General features: G+C 44.0%; 1 protein-coding gene across 3 annotated transcripts in view; it reads right to left on the bottom strand.

The window, feature by feature from the left end:
* The window catches only part of LOC149306046 (guanine nucleotide-binding protein G(o) subunit alpha), a 104,431-nt gene extending 85,752 nt beyond the window's left edge, over positions 1 to 18,679 (bottom strand). For all 3 annotated transcript variants that reach the window (XM_089540382.1, XM_089540379.1, XM_089540381.1), the window contains exons 1-2: positions 17,845 to 18,679; positions 16,231 to 16,273 (exon numbers count right to left, since the gene is read on the bottom strand). In XM_089540382.1, the coding sequence (XP_089396508.1) occupies positions 16,231 to 16,273; positions 17,845 to 17,962 (161 nt within the window). In that variant the 5' untranslated portion in view covers positions 17,963 to 18,679. The remainder of the gene's footprint in view (positions 1 to 16,230; positions 16,274 to 17,844) is intronic.
* Positions 18,680 to 20,514: the final 1,835 nt, after the last annotated feature.

Here is a 20,514-nt window from a genome sequence, read left to right as displayed (position 1 = left end):
ACCAGCAATCGCTCGGGGGGACGGGAGAGTTTCTTTTGCTCCCTCCTTCCCTCCTCTATGGGAACAACAAGCATCCTTTGTCTGGATTCACTTGATGCACCAAGCCTCTGCCATTAGGCAGATGAACTTTGGAGTCCTTGTTTGCATCATGGCCAAACATTAACAGCTGCCCAAGTGGCACAGACAGGGTTTGTTTGTATTATTAGTGACGTGGTTGGGTATCCTCCCCAACCTGTTGTCCCCATGTTAGAAATCGTTGTACAGAAGTACGCCAAATTGTGTTCCTGGAGCATTCATCAAACCATTTGCCTGGTTATGATCCACAGCACAGTCTGAATTAAAGATCAGTCAGTATCATCCAGGCATAGCATTTCCAGTTTTTATGTAAGGTGAAGAAAGCAGAGAGGAAAAGAATAAATTCAATGTGGTGCTGGAGGAGAGTTCTACAAATACCAGAGACTCCCCCAAAGACAAATAAATGTGTCTAAGAGCAAATCAAACCTGAACACACCCTAAAAGTTTCAAATGATCAAACTGAGGCTATTGTACCTTGGACATATCATGACACAATAGGACTCATTGGAAAAGACAACAGTGTTGGGAGGGGAATGAATGGTAGTAGGAAAATAGGAGTAGGGAGTGGTGTAGTGGTTTGAGCATTAGACTACAACCCTGGAGAACTGGGTTAAAATCTCCACTTGGCCATGGAGACCCATGCCTTGGGCGAGTCACATTCACTCAGCCTCAGAGGTAAACTGTGTCCAACCAAACTTTGCCAAGAAAATCCCATGATAACATCATCTTAGAGTTGCCAAAAGTTGGAAACAACTCAAAGGCAGACAACAACAAGGGAAAAGAGGAAGACTGCACTACAGATAGTTCAGTCAAGAATGCAAAACCTGAAAATAGCAATTGATGACCAGGACTCTTGGTGCCTCTTTTTGAGAAGACTACCATTGATCACCATCAACTTGATGCCCAGGAACCATAACAACGATGTTCTTAAGGTCTCATCCATCCACAACTTCCAGGATCCTGATAGCAACCTCAAGTAGGACAACAGTTTGCAGTCCCCCTCCATACCTCACTTCCACTTAATGGTTATTTCGGGACCAATGCTTTACAAATTCACCTTTCCCATCTTACTCTGTTACAGTGTTCTGGATCTATTTCAGACAAGTCATCATAATAAAAGACACCGTCAGCTCTTACCGCCAATAAAACCCTTGGGGCTGAGGAGCGGGGATATTTTTGTACCGAGTGGAAGATGGCAATATAGCCGGGCATTAATTATTCAGGGGTATTTCCTATCAAATTAAGATCTCCTCCTCTCCGTCTTCCAAAACCCTGACAGCAGTCCTAGGTACGAATTAGGGATGTTCATATTTGACAATTTGGTTCTTGCAAGAGATCGTTAATATTGGCCATATCTTTCTCTACGTTGCAGAGAAAATGAACATTTTCATACTGTTCTCACCTTGTATTCACACATTTTGTGAAATTATTCTGCACGGAAATACACCTGGGTTTTGTATGTGAGAATAGCAGGAGTTTGTAGGGAAAAGCTTCAAATCAGCCCAATTTGGGGTGTTGTTGTTGTGAGATAGCTGTTTTCTGAGCAAAAACAGATATCTCAGCCACAAACATCTTCCACAGAAAACAGCAGTTTTGCACAATAAAACGTGTGCTTATTTTTTTGTGCAAGACTGCTGGGTTTTGCACAAGATTTTCATTGCAGATTCCTTTCACTGTGGGAGACTGCGGTTTTTGTGCAGGATATGTGCGTGCGTTTTGTGCTTTCAAATCATTTCCGACTTACAGTGACCCTAAGGCAAATTTTATCATGGGGTTTTCTTGGTAAGGTTTGTTCAGGGGGGAAAATAATAACCCATTACATTTCTCATTACCTGACCTGTTACTTTTATGCGTGTTTTAGGTACTTTTACATCACTTAAAGGAAAGGACTGAGAAAGAGAACGGCTAGAAGTTTGAAAAAATCCACTGAAATTCCCTCTAAGAAAGGCCTTAAAGACAACTAGAAATCATTCTTCATCCTTATACCCAAAAGCTACTGTTGTTCCGAATATATTCATTTTCAAATGTCACTTCACTGACATGGAAGCCATCCATAGCCATTGCTTAGAAGACACATCTCTTGCAAAGATAAAGGTGGTCTTTCTAATGGAAAGGCTGTATTCCTTTCACCATTAGAGCAAGGAACAAGAACTGTGAACCTGACAGGCGGTATACCTTGCTAGCGAACATCCTTATAGCTTCTCTGAGACTGGAAAAGTTACTTTTTTTGGACTACAACCCAGAATCCCTTTTCCTGGAATCTCCAAGTCAGCATGGCCTCCTGAAAAGTGGCCACTTTCCCACTTTCCAAGCGCTGCAGCTTCAGGTTGGCAAGTGTAAAGAAAGCCAGGTGCCAGGACAGACCGGCTGCAGAGCTGATTCAGCAGAGCAGTTCTTACATTTTCAATTAAAATCATCAATCGCCTCCATTTTCAGAGGGCCGAAGAAAAGCCTGTTTGCGCGCCAAGCCGACGAGAATGATGCGCCGACAGCTTGGGCGAGGAGGAATAAAAGCTTCCCAGTTAGCCCCTGAGAGAAACCATTTTGTTCTTTGCATCTAATAAGCCGTATCTGATAAATATCAATGAGTGGTCTGACGTTCCTGCTGGGTAACTAAGGAGACGCCTTATCTGCTTTCCTCGCTCTCGCCAAGCTGCAAGACAAACATTGCGCGCACACACGAGTAAGCCGGTTGTCTTCACCTACGGAGGAAGCGCGGGAAGGTGTGGATTCCCAATTTAGCCCTCTTGGTGTCCAGGCATATGGCTCCACTCTCTGCTTTTCTTGTCCTCCTTACAGGCTCCGCAATGCTGTCCTCAACCAGTCTCAGAGGAAAGATGTTAACTCCAGGAAACCTTGATGCAATTTTATAGCCTCCAACTGTCCTGGTTTTGGCAGGAACAGCCCTGGTTAATCTTCTGTCAACTGGTGTGGGACCTAACTCTCTGCGAGAGAGCTCCGGTCCACAACCCCGAACTGTAATACAGACTTCTAAGAACCTGGATCAAACTACAAAATCCAAAATTCTGTAGGGTGGAACTATGACATTTAGTCCACTCCTTCGTCATTGCGTCGTGTGAACACAGTGCGGGAGGAGCACCATGATGCTGCATGCCATGTGGAGTGGTGCGCGGCATCATGGCGCCCTGGGGACAGAGTTGAGGCATGCGTCATGTGGACGCCACGCCCCAACACCACCCCCAGGCCAACCTTAATGGCCGGTCTGCACAGGGCCTGAGTTCAAAATGCAAAAATACACTTGTATATTCCATATTTGCTAGGGTTAGGGGCACAAGACCCCCATGAATATGGAAAAACCGCAAATAACACAAACACTATGTTTTTACCTCTCTAGGAATCTCTAGGTCCTCCAGTGCAACTCTGTGGTCAACATCTGACAGACACTGACCACAGAACCATAGAACTCTCTAGGAATCTCTGGGTCTTTCAGTGCAACTTTTGGTTAAAATTGAGCAGAGAGATGCACTGGAGGACCTAGATATTCCTAGAGAGAACGTATTGATCAAATCCGTGAATAATCGAAGCCGCAAATATCAAAGCATATATTTGTATGTACAGCGCTGTGTACATCTACAGTGCTATAGAAATAAATAAATAATAATAATAATAATAATAATAATAATGCCGCAAATATGGAGGGATGAGTGTAGTTTGCACTCAGTTAACTCAGCCAGGGATGAGGATGGAGTGGCATCTTGCCTTTCCCAGCAGACTAAAGCAAAAACAAACTGTTGCAAGTTCTCCTAGCCTATGTATTCTACCTCTTTTTAAACTTTTGCCATCTTGACCACAGTCTGATGTTGCTTGGCTGCATTTCTCCCTCCTTTCCTCTGTGAAATATTAAAGGGCATCCAGTCAGGGTCCAAACCCAGGGCAACCAGAAGAGAGAATGCATTAAAATCTGCAGAGATGCAAGTCCTGCAGCCCTTGGACCACTTATAGCCACCGCAGCCTTTTTATGGCCTTTCCTCAAATGCTAAAGTAAAGGCCTAGTTCAAAATTAATGCATCTATTCCTGGAAGCATCTAGAAGTGGTAAGTGACATATTTGCTCTCTGATGGCTCGATGTACACAAACTTTGTCCCAGGCACAAAACTATTAACAACATTATGTATAAAATTAGCTTTGGGCTATGTGTATTAGGTATACATGGGCATAAATGAATTTCATGTTTAGACTTGGCTCCCATCTCCAAGATCTCTCAGTATGTATATGCAAATATTCCTAAACCTGAAAAAAGAAAAACCCAAAATCCCAAACCCTTCTCGTCCCAAGCATTTAGGAAAGGGAGATGCAACCTGTATCATGAAACGTGACTTCATTCGAAAAGAAGATAATCCTTGGTAAAGTGGAAAGCAGCAGGAAAAGAAGAAAACCACAGCAAAAGTGGACTGAGAATCCAGGAACCCATGGCTGCCCATGTGTTTGTGTGCGTTTACTGAGCTGTGAAACAGAAGGCTATATACAATTTATTCTGCAGCTAAAATGGGCAAGAAGGGGAGAAAGAGCACAAGGATAAGCTACTAGAGGCCTTCTCCGTTATTTAGGCAAGGCTTCTCATTAATGCAGAGAGATTTCTCAAATAATCAGCATAGTGTAGTGGTTTGAGCGTTGGACTACAATTCTGGAGACCAGGGTTCGAATCCATGCTCCAGAGCCATGGAGATCCACTGGGCATCCTTGCGCAACTCACACTCCCTCAGCCTCTAAGGATGACAAAGGCAAACCCCCTATGAACAAATCTTGCCAAGAAAGGTTCACCTTGGGGTCCCCATAGGGTCACCTTAGGGTCCCCATAAGTCAGAAATGATAGGCTCACCTTAGGGTCCCCATAAGTCAGAAACCACTTGAAGGCACGCAACAACAACAAGTCGCTACAAATATGCACACAGCCAAAAGGATGAAAGGAGAGGACATGGAAGTGACACCAGCTGGCAAACCCATGTATTATGAGAACTCACACTTCTTTAGACTAATCTAACCATCAGATTTAAACCAATGAAGTTACTTCTAATAGGTGGAAAGAGGCTTGAACCGACAGTTAATGGAGTCTTTCCAATTCTAGGCAACGCATTTAGAAACATACCAGATGAAATGGAGAATCAAGAGCAACTGTAGCAATTTAATTCTGTTTTAATATAATATTTTTGTATATGTTTTTAACTGTATGGTGTTTTTTAATGTTGTAAGCTGCCCTGAGTCCCAAGGGCAGAATATTAATATTAATAATATTAATAGTCAAACAACTAGGCTCTTAGGCTTCTTAGCCCACCTAAGACTTTCCAAGGTTCTTGATGCATTTAAAGAGCATTCCCTATTTCCAGACAAGATGGGAGATTTCGTGCATCTTGAAAATGGCTGCTCACATAAAAACACAAAGTGGTGGCAGCAGGCAGATATATATATATATATATATATATATATATATATTGCTGAATTATACAGTTGAGGCAGATTACATGCATGAATCCATGACAACGGCTGCCTAAGACAACAGAGTGCTTCTCTCCTTGAACGTACCAACAATGCTTGAAAAAGGCAAGATGCCTTCCCTGAGGACATTTGTGAGAGCAATAAACTAACGCCAGCATGGCACATTGCTTTGAGGGTTGGATCAGGACTCTGGAGACCAGGGTTCAATTCCTACCTTGGCCATGGAAACTCATTGAGTGACCTGGGGCAAAATCACACTCTCTCAGCTTCAGCGGAAAGCAATGGCAAACTTTTTCTGACCAAATCTTGCCATGAAAATCCCATAACAGGGCCGCCATAAGTCAAAAATGACTTGAAGGCATACAACAACAACAATAAATTAAAGCATCAAAACTACCTGTTGTAAGTTACCTGGAGGCAGGGTTATGATGGTATAAACACAGTTACAGTTCAGAAGGTGATAGGTGATAACAACATTTTCTGTTTGGGAATGATGAGTAATGTATTTATCAGTTTCTTGTGGGTTTTTTGGGTTCTGTGGCCATGTTCTAGGAGGGTTTATTCCTGACGTCTCGCCAGCATCTGTGGCTGGCATCTGTGGCTGGCATCCTTTTCTCTGAAGATGCCAGCCACAGATGCTGGCAAAACATCAGGAATAAACTCTTCTAGAACATGGCCACAGAGCCTGAAAAACCCACAAAAAAACTATGGGTGCCGGCCACAAAAGCCTTTGACTTGACAATGTATTTATTTTAAAAAATATTTTAAAAGGCAGTTTTAGACCTTTTAGTGATGCTTCACCAGGATTTTTTAAACAATCTACGCCATCCATCCTTCAAAGAGCCATGGCATTTGAAGGGTGAAAGGTGTCGATTTTGTCAGGGATGGAAAGAAGAGATGAGATGGATCAGATCACTGGCAACAACTGACAGTATTTTCCTCCAACATGGCACTTGCCAGATATACTGGGCTGCAAACTCCATCATCCCCATCCAAGTGTAGGTTTTGCATGCATCTCAGAAGTGTCATCTTGGGGGAAGCAGCAATGCATTTTTTAAGGTGCCAACTCCAAAAATGTGTTCCTTTGGGGCTAGAGTGTCAACCAAAGTATCAAATGTCATTTTCTCTGTCATCTGTTTCTGACATCAAGGAATAACCCGATACTAATGCAAATGGATTCCATCGTCAGGAAGAGAAATACAGAAAAATTCTGCAATATACGACGACTGCTGCTAGACTTTTGTATGCGCAGAGCTAGAAAGATACTACTCTTCCAGGACAAGAAGACTGGATGATGAAATGATACAATAGAAAATGGAACATATTGAGAATGAGAAAGCTAGATAAAATAACGAATACAACCAGCAGCTAGCAATTAGAAAGCAAATGTCTTTATGTGTTTGACTTGTATTTATGGTTGTTGCTCTCCTTGACTCATTTCCTTTGTTTGTTATCATTTCTATTGATGTTATTCAATAATAATAATATTTAGGGGAGAAGAAGGAAATGGGTTCCATCTTCTAATACTGTTGTTGCTGTTATATTTATTCATATCACAGCAAGGAGTTCACACAGAAGGTTGCCAGGAGCAACTATATATCTGATTCCAGCAAGCAGCAAGGAAAGCACCATCAGCATATGTCTTACGCATGTCCACATGCAAGACAAAGAAGCAGATGGACATTTTGGTCTGCCCTGGAAAGGCCATCTTCAGTTCCAGGTTGCAGAAGCAGAGTTGGGCATGCAGGACCACTATACACCTGGATGCACATTAGCATTGTGCATCGGTGCATTGCACATGGATGAACATTTGCATTGTGCAAGGATGCACATCTGCACTGTGCATGGATGCATGCTGCATGTAGATGTATACTGTGCATGCACATGCATTTTCACACTTGTGCTTCACATGGAGTCATGCAACATCACTTTTTAGTCGAGTTTGTGCAACTGCTATGTAACTCAATAAGCTTAAGTTATGCTATTTCTCCTCAATGTAGGAACTAGGTTCATGCATCCTATCTTGTGGAGGTCAGTTGTTCATTTTGAAGGCACCTTCCATATCAAGGATGGGCAACATGTTGCTCAACAGATGTTGTTGGACTGCCACACCCATCGCAGTGGCTATGCTGGCTAGGGCAGATGGGAAGCGCAGTCCGACACCATTCAAAGGGCCATATACTGACAACCCCAGTCTATCCAAAGGCCTGCACAGCTGCATTTTGGTTTAAGGAGAAAAGAACCATAATAGGAGGAGCCAAAGACCTTGCTACCCATCAAGGGTCCCCAGCTGCATAGTAGGATGAGCAAGTATCAGGTCACTTGGTCATAATATTTCCTGGTACGCTGAAATAAAGGCCAAGATCCTGCATTGCCAGACACAGATTCCTTCCTTGGCTACCAGCTTGGGCCAAGGCTTGTTTTAAACTTTTTGTTCTTGTATTCAGAAGCTCTGTGCTCTAATCTCCCTCAGTACCTGGAATTTAAGATCTACAGGCAAAGGATTATTGTCTGTTCCACACAGGTGCACAGCTCAGTCAAGGTTGTGTTTTATTGTCTCTGTTTTTGATTGTATATGTTTGATGGTCCACCCTTGGCTGAAAAGGATGCTATGTCACAGAGGATGTTGAGAACAGGGAGTTGTGGGTTCTATGGTCCTGCTGCAACTGCTTGTCTCAATGCACCAAGCACTGCAGCTGAATCCAAAAGGTTATAACCTCCTAATTGCTGAATAGGATGCCAGCCATACTGTGTTTCTCTTTAAACTGCCAGTCCCTGACTCTGTTTGTTCAATGCATTTTATTCACAGTTTACGCAAACCTGTATTCCCTTTTGTTCTGGCAGTGTGCATGTGAGTATACATGGGATCGGATTCTTTGCTACACACCCAGATCACCAAATCACCCAGATCTTCAGTGTACTTAAAATCTATATCTTGGACTTCAAAAATTCCTGAGTGGGAATGGAAATCCACAGGGCCACCTTGGACCAGCATAGCTTAGGGGTCTGAATATTGGGACTATGACTCTGAAGACCAGGGAAACCCAGTTCCCAGCCATGAAACCCAGCCATGAAACCTCCTCAGACTGAGGAAGGCATGGGTAAACCCCCTCTGAACAAATCTTACCAAGAAAATCCCCTATGGTCACCGTAAGTCAGATACAATTTCAAGACGCACAAGAAACAACAATTTCCATCCTGGCTGCAGCTTGTCAGATTAAAATAAACTCTTTGAATTTCAACGTCTTGTAATCTCTTTCCAAAAACAGACAATGTTCGTCAGGATTTGTTAACCTGCAGGACCTATTTTGCCATTGGGTTCAACCAATCCAAAATGTTCTTGCAAAGGATGGCAGCTACATAGTCGTGTGTCCCGCCTGGAAGCTATTACAAACCACAAAGACAACTCCTTGTAGGAGGTGCCTACTCCACACATCTACTGCCATGTGCCAAATGCGCAGATCTCTTTCCCACAGGCCTTTCCTCTTACCTCCTTTACCGATACCAAAAATCCCTCTACAATTCCTCTTCTTTCTTGCAATGTTCACATTTATAAACACATATAATCATTAGTTTATAACATATAACATAAACGTACAATATAACCATTTTGAGAGCCAGTGGGGCACAATATTTGAGTGTTGGACTATAACCGGAAAGACCAGGGTTTGATTCCCAGCTCAGCCATGAAACCCATTGGATGAATGTGGGCAAGTCACACTCTCTCAGCCTCAGGGGAAGGCAATGGCAAACCTCCTCTGAACAAACCTTGCCAAAAAATAATCATGATAGGTTTGTCTTAAGGTCACCATAAATTGGAAACAAGTTGAAGTCACACAACAATAGCAATCATTTAGTCAATCCAAACCAAACCCCTCATCCAACACTACAGACATTCACTGTCCATTTGTCAAATATTACCCAAGTTTGGGCTCCAATTACAAATAAAAAACTGAGATTAGTGTCTGTTTCATTCTTAGCAAGGGTTCACTTCGGTCATAGCATGAGCCATTGCCCTATCTGAGTTAAGCCTGTTGTCCCCTTCCTAATGGAGAAAACATTAATACAGAATGGCTTCACATGCCTCTGTCTCTCTCTAATCTCAAAGGTAACACTTCAGGACTATTTTCAGCCACTGTGAATCGCAGAGTAGGAATGCACTTTCTGATACAGTACAAGCGGAGCAGAGCAGAGGAGTGTGGAGAGAGGAGATACATTGCTTCTGGCAGGGCCGCCCTGCCATCTCTGAGTTGCACTAAACAGATTCAAAAGCGGAGCCAGTATGTAGATCCAGATCCCAACCATGCTACTGAGGAAAGCAGAAGTTAACATATTGAACCAAACAAAGGGAAGGGCGAGGCTCAGCCCTACAGCACTGTGTTCCAAAAATATTGTATTTGTTGCTTTGAAACCACCTCCCAGCCCCATGCCGCCAAGAATATGGAAAAAAGGATGGGTCAATGCATCTCTTGAAGGCCTCCAAGAGTGGTGGGTCACCTCTTAAACAGGTTACAGGGACCCCTTGCACTATTGAGCATTAAAAAAACAACCCACATTGTTCAAAACCACTAGATTTCCAGCCACTTCCATAGAATCAGAGTTGGAAGAGACCTCAAGGACCATCCAATTGAGCCTCCTGCCATGCAGGAACACAGAACCAAAGCATCCCCAAGAGATGGCCATCCAGGCTCTGTTCAAAGAGCTCCAAAGAAGGAGACTCTGTTACACTTCAAGGCAATGTCTTCCACTGTTGAACAGTTCTTACAGTTAGGAAGTTCCTCCTACTGTTGAGGTGCAACCTCTTTTCCTGTAGTTTGAAACCGTTGCTCCAGATCCTATTCTCTGGATCTGCAGAAAACAAGCTTGTTCCATCCTTTATATGACATCCCTTCAAATACCTAAACAAGGCTATCATATCACCTCTTAACTTTCTCTTCTCCAGGCCAAACATACCCAGCTCCTTAAGTCATTCTGCATAAGGCTTCATGGTTTCCAGGCCTTCTTGGCAACTTCTCTCAGGCTGTGGAACTGCCTAGGTTGTCTCTTATCCCCTCTCCAACAGTCCCTGTTCTGCTTTGTTTTTCTAATTTGGGGATTTCTTTTGGCTAGTTCCTCCCCTTACCTGTCTGCTTGCACAACCCTGAATGTGCAAATCCTAACTGATGTTTGGGGAGGGCTATAGTGTGGTATGAGAGCGATAATGGTTTAGTGGTTTCAATGTTGGACTAGGAGTCCAGGAGACCCCAGGTCATAAATCTGCTCAGGCACAGAAACTCACTGCATGATTTTGAGCAACTCACACTTTCTCAGGGTGCATCTACACTGTAGAAATAATGCAGTTTGACACCACTTTAACATCTATGGCTCCATCTTACAGAATTCTGGAATCTGTAGTTTTGTGAGGCACCAACACTCTTTGGCTGAAACAAATACCCAGCAACGTCAAGAGCCAGTGTGAGGTTGCCCCTCTCCTGTCCCCGCGCTACTCAAGTTTTAACCAAGAAGGAATTAAATCAATTAATTGGGCAGGCTGTGCAGCCTAGTGGTTAGAGCGGTGCACCTGGAGATCCAGGTTTATTTCATTTTGATCCCTCCTTCTGCCCAATATGGGGCCGAAGTCAGTTCGCAGTACAGATTAAAACAAAATATGGTAAGAAAGCAACCATTAATAATAATAATAATAATAATAATAATAAATTGTTCAAAAGCAATGAACTCAGATGCCACTAATTTAAAACAGTTTAAATCTATTCAAAACATAACTGGAGTAGAATCACAGAATCTTAGAACTGGAAGAGACCATAAGGGCAATCGAGTCCAAACCCATGTGGTGCAGGAATATACAAGTGAAGTTTCCCTGAAAGACGCCTATCCAACCTCTATTTAAAGACCTCTAAAAAGGAGAGTGTACCATCCCCTGAGTAACATAGTAGTATAGCACAGGGGATAGCATATGCGCCCCACAGAAGACCCTTCTCCCACAACAAGTTTATTGTGAAAAGCCAGTTGGAGAGAACTCAAGAAAGGGCCTTCTGGGTGACTGCTCCAGGGCTATCAAACTCCATCCCACAGTCTAGGTTGGTCCCATCTCTTATCTCTTCTCCAAAAGTAACTCTGGCCACAGTGGTAGCAAGAGAAAGCCCTCCTCTGAGGATCCTAAAACTCTGGTAGTCCCCATTTTGAGGCATCAAAGTCCATGTCAGTGGTGTGCAGTGAATCTGCTCCATTCAGACTCTCCAAGGTGATGAACCCAATTTCTAACAAGGTTCAGGAAAGCTCTTTTGGGACTCACCACCCCATTCGCTTGGGAATCTCCAGCAGCCATGGTGAGGATGAAGTGGACATGAGAAAAGCCTTGTACCCCTTTCTGAGAACACTAGAGGAATACAGTCCGACTTCTGCATCCATGGGGGATACATTTCCAGACTTACTGCGGATAGCGAGAACCATGGATCATGGTGAATGCTTTATTTCTGCCGGAAGGTGACCATAGTATCATGCTGGAGAACCTCCAGTTGCCTACAGAGACATCTGAGACTCCTGAGAGATCTCCAGATGCCTACAGAATCAACTGAGAAACCTAGAGATCTTTTTTTCTGGACGTGGGTAAGTGAACTTATGGTTATTGATCCTATGGATGGATGCAGGGGTTCAGACTGTATTATATAAATAAATAGTATATTTCCAATGTTCCTAGAGTGACGGTTCCTCCTTACGCACCTCCACAAAGGATTTTCTTTTCTCTCTTGCTGCTTATCAACAACAATTTTAATTTGAAAACCTCAGTTCCATCCATATTAATCACATATGGTGCAAAGGGCTGCACTCAGATCAAAGGGGATATTAAAAGAAACTCCTTAGCCAGAGGAGGACACTACTGCTAGACCTCTTCCAAACCCTATCAGTAAAACAGAAATAACAATGACAGAGCCGTGGTGAAGATAAACAGAAAGGCATAACCTGCATACTGGAAAGTTACCCATCCAAACAATTCATTATGTAAGATGTTGTGCGGTGCAATCTGAGGCATGTCTACTCAGGAGTAAGAAATATTGGTGTTAATGGGATTTACCCCCAGGTAAGTGCATATAAGATCCCTGCCCTAGAGGATCTTTACAGGGGAGAGCAAAGGCATTGCAAGGTACATGGTTATATGTAACAGCCAGATGCCATCCTGGTTCCAGTTAGGAAAGCCATCCATAAGGGGATATCATCTACATGGGTGTTAAAATCATCATCATCCCACATCCAAACAGAGCTGAACCTTGCCGAAACAACTCACAAGAGAACAGAAGTATTCAGAAGACAAACCACAAACTGGTAATGGCCAAGACCAGCAAAGTGCACCAGTTGGCCCAAAAGTCTTTTTTTCTGGGAAATGTCCACTCCTTTTGATACTTAATAATAATAATAATAATAATAATAATAATAAATTTTATTTATATACCGCTTTTCCAAAAAGATCAAAGTGGTTTACATAGAGTTTAAAACCAATTACAAAACACATCATAAAATAGATAAAACCAAGAGCACTAAATACAATATACAATCTAATAACAATCATTCAATCAATCAATCAATCAATAGGGTGAGGTAGAGAGTCAATGGGATCAGAGTACATGACTTTATTTTCCAGGGGGGAAGGCTTGACAGAAGAGGAAGGTTTTAAGCCTCTTTTTAAATGTTTCCAGGGGGGGTGATAAGACGGAGCTCGTCGGGAAGACTATTCCAGATTTGTGGGGCCGCTACTGAGAAGGCCATCTGGGAAGTAATAACATGTTTAGAAGGTGGAATCTTTAACTAGTGTTCTGGAAATCTTGAAATCTTTAACTAGTGTTCTGGATACAGGAAAAGAACTCTGGGAAAAACACTGGTCCAGTCACAAAAGTGTGCATGCATGTACACATGAATGCATGTGCAAAGAGGCATGCTCTTTTGCAAAGAATCAATCCCTCATCTTCAACCTGGAGAGAATCTCTCCCATGTCAACATGCCAGCTGTCAAACATTTACAACTAGCAAAAAGCAAACCTTTTCTCGCCTTCTGCAAACACAACACAGCTTCAGCGTTCAGCTCTGAACAAAGCGTGACGTGAAGCTGGGTGTCATTCCTTCCGCTGCCTCCAACATTCCTCCCATTTCTTTTCTTGTTCTACAGAAGGGCTGGGCCTGGACTACAACTCTCATTACATCCCATATCACTGGCTTATGTTATCAAGGTCTGATGGGAGATGCAGTCCAACAATTTCTGGAAGGCTACAGCTAGGGTCCACATCTCTGGAAGGCCACATCTAGGCTCCACATCTCTGGAAGGCTACATCTAGGCTCCACATCTCTGGAAGGCCACATCTAGGCTCCACATCTCTGGAAGGCCACATCTAGGCTCCACATCTCTGGAAGGCTACATCTTGGGTCCACATCTCTGGATGGCCACATCTACTCCACATCTCTGGAAGGCTACGTCTAAGCTCCACTTCTCTGGAAGGCCACATCTATTCCACATCTCTGGAAGGCTACATCTAGGGTCCACATCTCTGGAAGGCCCCATCTAGGCTCCACATCTCTGGAAGGCTACATCTACGGTCTACATCTCTGGAAGGCCACATCTACTCCACATCTCTGGAAGGCTACATCTAGGGTCCACATCTCTGGAAGGCTACATCTACGGTCCACATCTCTGGAAGGCCACATCTACTCCACATCTCTGGAAGGCCACATCTACTCCACATCTCTGGAAGACCACATCTAGGGTCCATATCTCTGGAAGGCCACATCTACTCCACATCTCTGGAAGGCTATATCTACGGTCCACATCTCTGGAAGGCCACATCTACTCCACATCTCTGGAAGGCTACATCTAGGGTCCACATCTCTGGAAGACCATCTCTAAGGTCCATGGTCCCCTCCCATTCCAACAGCATGCCATATGCCCAGCAAACTGACCCCAGAAATGACATTTTCCCTACAACACGTCAGAACCCTGTGCTTGAGCATGGATGTGTGCCCCTGTGGCATGTTGGCGTGTGTGCCACAAGATGACGGCACACCTGTACCCAGCCCGCTTTCTGACACATTGGTCTATTCCTCTCTCCTCCCTATGTGTGCAAAACACACAGACATGTACACACTTGCACCTCTCATGGGATTTTCAATCGACACCCCCCTGATCCTTATCAGAAACAGACACTGCAGTGCAGAGAAGGAAATCACCCAGAAATTAAATAAACTGCTCAAATGGTGGCCTCTTTGGTGCACGCTGTTTGGTGCCATGGATGAAGGAGAAAAATGGGAGGAGAGGGAAGAGGAGAGGGAGATGCCTCCTTCCTGTCTTGGCTGCAGATTTATCGTCTCCAATCTCCCCGGCTTAATTTGCAGTTGCAGCCAAATTCTGCAATAATTAATTGGAGAGACAGAGAACGGAGAGAATGGGGAAAGGGAGGAAAAGCACAAATCCAGCACTGCTGCTTCTCTTCTCCTGTCCGGTTTTTAAAAAACATCTTTGCCTGATGAAGACGCCAGTCGAGCTTCAAAATGCATTATGTGCATTGAAGGTGGCCCGAGAAAGGTGCCACTGTTCTGTAGATTTTTGCATTTGGTTGCACTTTGCTGCATGGCTACGCCTGAATGCGTTTCCTAGCAAGGGTGGGGTGGGGAGAAACAGCGGGGATGGGCAAGAGGAGGAAAGCTTGCTTTAAAGCTGCAGGAAAAATCTGGGCATCAGGGACCTGTCTTTTAAAAAATAAGACTGTTTTAGTATTAGTCCTAGGCCGCTCTTGAGTTGGCCTTCTCTGCTGGTACATACTGGAATTGGTACAACTGCAAGCTGCTATTGGCTTGATGCAAATACAATGTGATTCAATTTGCAGGAAGGGCCTTTTTCACCATCTCCTAGACCTGCTGACCCAGGAGCTGGTTCACAGGAGGCGATCCAATATGGGGATGGAAAAAGCAAAAAGGGGGAAAGGAAATCAGAGCTGGGAGCTAGCATCCTGACAGCAAGCTTTGTTGGCAGTGGGTTAATGCTGAATGGCTGGGTCCAGATTTCATCTGTGCCACGCACATCCTTCTCTGGACCCCAACTATGTCTCCCTTTCTTCTCCACACCTCCTTCCTCTCTGGAGGTGAGCAAAATGAAGAAAAAGCAAGGGAAAAGGACCTGCTTCAGCACCAAAGCCCTGAACAGCAGACACCTGGAGCATCAGTACATAGCAAACACGCATCATAGGAAGAGAAACAGGAATAGGAGGCTGGCTTAGCCTTTCACCTTGCTCACCTTTCTCCAGCTTGCCTTCCCTTCCTAATACCCCAAATCCCACCCATTGCAATCTCAGTTCCAGATGCCAGACCTTCCCAAAAACCTGAAGCAGCTCAACAGAAAACAAACCGCCCTAAGAGTCCCCCCCCCCATTTGACCACATACATACACATCAAACATGGCGGATGCTCATTCATACAACTAAGAGCCTGGCTCGCCTTTTTCCTCCTCCAGGAAGAAATCGATGGGGATAACAAGAAGGATGCAAGAAGGATTCTCCCCACATCAGCATTGAAGATATATATATATATATATATATATATATATATATATATATAAGCCTGACAACCAGCAGCATGCTTTGCAAAAATCACTGTGTTTTGACACATTAGGCACCATATATGTAAAGGCAGTAGTGAAGGCATTAAATCCACCAAAGGGACTTACTTCATTTGCTTCACAATGGTGCTTTTTCCAGATTCACCAGCTCCTGTTGTTGGAGGGGGGGAGAGGGGAGAAAGGAAGGGGGGAAAAAGAAAGAAATCAAACCATAAAACCTCAATAAAGACAAAGATCTGGCTAGTGTGAGAATATAAGGCGATTACATGGGAGAAACAGCTGTGCTAATGGCTGGGTGGGGTAGGGAGGCAGGCAAGAGATCACACTTGTGCAATTGCATTCTCAGTGCAAAAAGGAGAGAGAGAGATCAGGAGAGCCTCTAATGCAAAATATTAAATGGAGGGCAACAGGAGTAGATTTGTGGGGGGCACTGAAGGAAAGGGGGTTCTATTTAATCAATGCATTTTGGTTTAAAATCACCAATCGCACACTTGTGCAATTGAGGTTTCAGTGCAAAAAGAGAGAGGATGAGAGAGATCATGAAAGGCTTTAATGCAGAATATTAAAGGGGGGAATTGTGGGGGGAGAAGGTTTCTATTTGGTCAATGCATTTTTGTTTAAAACCAGCAAAGATGAAATGAAGACTTAATAGGCTTGAAAGAAGGAAGGGTGTGTATGGGGGTTGGGGTGGGGGGAGCTAACCCTAGATGTGTGTGTGTTTTTTTTGGGGGGGGGGCAGGTAGCGAAGGGAAAGACTGGAGCCTATTTGTGCAATACAGCAAAAGGTGGGGCAGAAGATGGAGAATGCAAACAAGAGACACAGAAAGAGAGACACCTCCTTGGTGGAAAGCACTGCATGCCTTCCTTGTGGGGCATAGCCTGCCTTTATTTCTTATTTATCCTTCCCTGAACTGAGATTTATTATTCCAGGGCATTGCTTTAGTCTCTCCTAACCCACCTCGCCCTGCTTAGGAATTAGGATTCCATTTAATGTATTAATACCTCCCCTTTAAAAAAACCCTTTCGGGTGGGCATCCACTCCTCCTCAAAAAGATAGAGATATAGATAGATAGATAGATAGATAGATAGATAGATAATTGATAGACAGATACATAGACAGATGATAGATGTATAGATGATAGATAGATGATACATAGATATATGATTGATAGATAGATAGGTAAGATAGATGAATGGATAGATTAATAGGTGGATGGACAGATGGATTGAGGCTAGATATTTAAATGGATAGATTGATGGGTGGATGGGTGGAGGTTAGATAGATATGATAGATGAATGGATGGATAGATAGAAGATAGATAAACAGATAAGATAGGTAGACAGACAGACATACAGATAAGATAGGTGCTTCTTGGCTTTCTGGTGTCATTTTTCTGCATCGAAGACACCGGGGCATGAAAATCCTAGTTTTGCTTTTGCAGAAGATGGGTTTCTCTTCTTATGTGCAAGGAGCCATCCATGTGCTGGCCTTTTCGAGGCAGAGAAAGGCCACCAGAAAGCCAAGAAAGCATTTCTTAATAATATGTGTATATATCTATGGAGAAAATGGTGGGCGCTGGCAAGTGGTGCGCTGGAGAGGCGTGGAAGGCAATGAAAGCCCACCAAAAAAGGTCCCTCCTGGCATTGCAGGGCAAGGGAGGGAGAGGGGTAGCTAGTGATGATGATGGTGGTGGTGATGATGTTTGCTCTGTGGAGGCTTACCTAGCAAGAGGAGCTTGACATCTTTGGCGGCGCTGATGCCATCTTCCTTGAGGTTCTTCTCGATGGCTTTGCTCCTTTCCAAGGCAGCCCTTTCCTCTGCGCTCAAGGTACATCCCATGGTGGCCAAAAACTGGGGGGCTTCTCCTGGGGTCACTTGCCTTTGGGTGGCCCCCTTTTTCTTTTCTTTCCCCACCAAAAAATAAAAATAGGCCCAACACACTCCAAAGAGGGCCCCAAAATTCAGATGCCAAAAGGAGAGAGAGCCAGGGCTAGGATGCTCAAGGCAGCCAAGGGTTTGGAGAAGGAACAGAAGGAGACTGGGCTCAGAGCAGAGAGGAAGAAGGTAACAATATGGAAGGGAGAGGGGTCAGGATTGAACCCCAGGAGAGGAATAGATATGTCTTCTTTGCCAAATGGAAATGCTTTTCTTGCTTCTGCTTCTTCTTTTTCCTAGGCCTCTTTGCAACCTCTTCTTCCTGTCTTTCTTTCTTCCTCTCCTTCCTTCCTCTCTTCCTTTCCTCTCTCTTTTTCCTTCTGCCTCTCTCCCAGCCAAAGCAATGCCTCCCAGTGAGGGAAAGAAAAGAGGGAGAGGCAAAGAGATTGAAGGGAGAGAGAAAAACAAAAACAAAACCTTGCTGCAGGAGGAGGAAGAAAAGAAAAAGAAAAGGGAAAAAAGAAAAGGTGTTGGCTGCCCCAAAATAATAATTTAAAATCAAAAACAACAACAATAATAGATAGATAGTCTTGGTCTAAAGTCTTGGGAGAGGTGGGGATGCCTCTTCTTCTTCTGGTATGCTTCAACCTAAATCTCAATATTATTATTATTATTATTATTATTATTATTATTTGTGGATCTTTCTGGTCCTCTCCTTCTCCTCTTCCTTTTTCTCCTTCTTCCTTTTTTCCTTCAGCTTTCAGGGGCTCCTGAGGGGGGTCTTTTTAAGCCCCTCGCCCCCCAAGTGGAGAGGTCCTCTCTCCCTCTTCTTTCTTTCTTTCTTTCTTTCCTTCCTTCCTTCCTTCCTTCCTTCCTTTCTGCCTTTACTGGGCGGCCACTGGGAGCATCCTTTCGGAGTCAGCAACAGAGAGAGAGGCTTCCAGCGCAAGGGATGGAAGGAAGGAAGGGAGGGAGGAAGGGAGGGAGGGATGGAGGAGAGAAAGAAAGGAGGAAGGGAGGAAAGGAGCACACAGAGGCAGAGAATGAGAGGAAGAGAGAGGGAGGAGAGCGCCGCCGAGGGCGCCGCCGAGGATGCTGCTCCTGCTCTTGCTCTTGCTGCTGCTGCTGCTGCTGCTCCCGTTGCCTTCAATGGGGCTCCAGCTGCTTCAGTGACGCTGGTTCCTCCTGCGCATGCGCTCCTCCTGGGGGAAGAGGGAGGGGGGAATAGGTTGGGAGGGGGTTGGGAACAACAGCCAATCAGAGACTAGAGAAGCAGAGACAGAGATTGAGAGAGAGCGAAAGGTGGCGCGCGCTCCCTGGCTCCTCCTGCGCGTGCGCGCTCCTCTCTTGCGCATCATCACCCCCACCACCATCATCATCATATTCTTCTTCTTGTTCATCTTCTTCTTCATCATCATCATCTTCTCCCTCCCCATCTTCATCTTCATCACCATCATCTTCTTCATCATCAATATCTTCATCATCATCTTCTTTTTCTTGTTCATCTTCTTCATAATTATCATCATCTCCCTCCTCTTCTTCATCTTCATCATCATCATCTTCTTCATCAATATCTTCATCTTCTTCTTGTTCATCTTCATCATCATCTTCTTCTCCCTCCTCTTCTTCATCATCTTCATTATCTTCCTCTTCCTCTTCATTTTCTTTTTCTTCATCATCTTCTCCCTCCTCTTCATCTTCATCATCTTCTTTTTCATTCTCTTCATCATCATCATCATCATCATCTTCATTATCTTCATCTTCCTCTTCCTCTTCTTTTTCTTCATCATCATCATCTTCTCCTTCCTCCCTTCATCTTCATCATCATCTTCATCATCATCTTCTTCTCCTTGTTCATCTTCATCATCTTCTCCCTCCTCTTCATCTTCATCTTCTTCTTCATTCTCGTCATCAACATCACCATCATCTTCATTATCTTCATCTTCCTCTTCATCTTCTTTTTCTTCATCATCATCATCATCTTCTCCCTCCTCTTCTTCATCTTCATCATCATCATCACCATCAATATCTTCATCATCTTCTTGTTGTTGTTCATCTTCATCATCTTCTCTCTCTTCTTCATCATCTTCATCATCTTCATCTTCTTCTTCATCTTTCTTCTTCTTCTTCTTCTTCTTCTTCTTCTTCTTCTTCTTCTTCTTCAATGCATCAGTGTGCATCCCCATCCACAAAAAAGGAGACACAAAAGACTGCCACAACTATAGGACTACAGCACTAATCTCTTATGCGAGCAACATGATGCTCAAAATTATGTGGAAAAGACTCCTATGGAGAGATAAATCCCGGAGGTCCAAGCAGGGTTCAGGAAAGGAAGAGGCACTAGGGACCACATTGCAAACATACAATGGCTAATGGAAAGGAAGAGGCACTAGGGACCACGATGCAAACATACGATGGCTAATGGAGCGCACCAAGGAACCCCAAAAGAACTCCATATGCTTTAAAGACTATACAGCAACGCCTTTGACTGCATAGATCATGCAAGGCTATGGGAG

This window comes from Sceloporus occidentalis, unplaced genomic scaffold (genome assembly GCF_023333645.1).
Source record: "Sceloporus occidentalis isolate IW3139 unplaced genomic scaffold, rSceOcc1.0.p SCAF_10, whole genome shotgun sequence".
NCBI classification, from domain to species: Eukaryota; Metazoa; Chordata; class Lepidosauria; order Squamata; family Phrynosomatidae; genus Sceloporus; species Sceloporus occidentalis.
The sequence above is the reverse complement of the archived record's forward strand: the minus strand, read 5'-3'. Positions and strand labels throughout refer to the sequence as shown.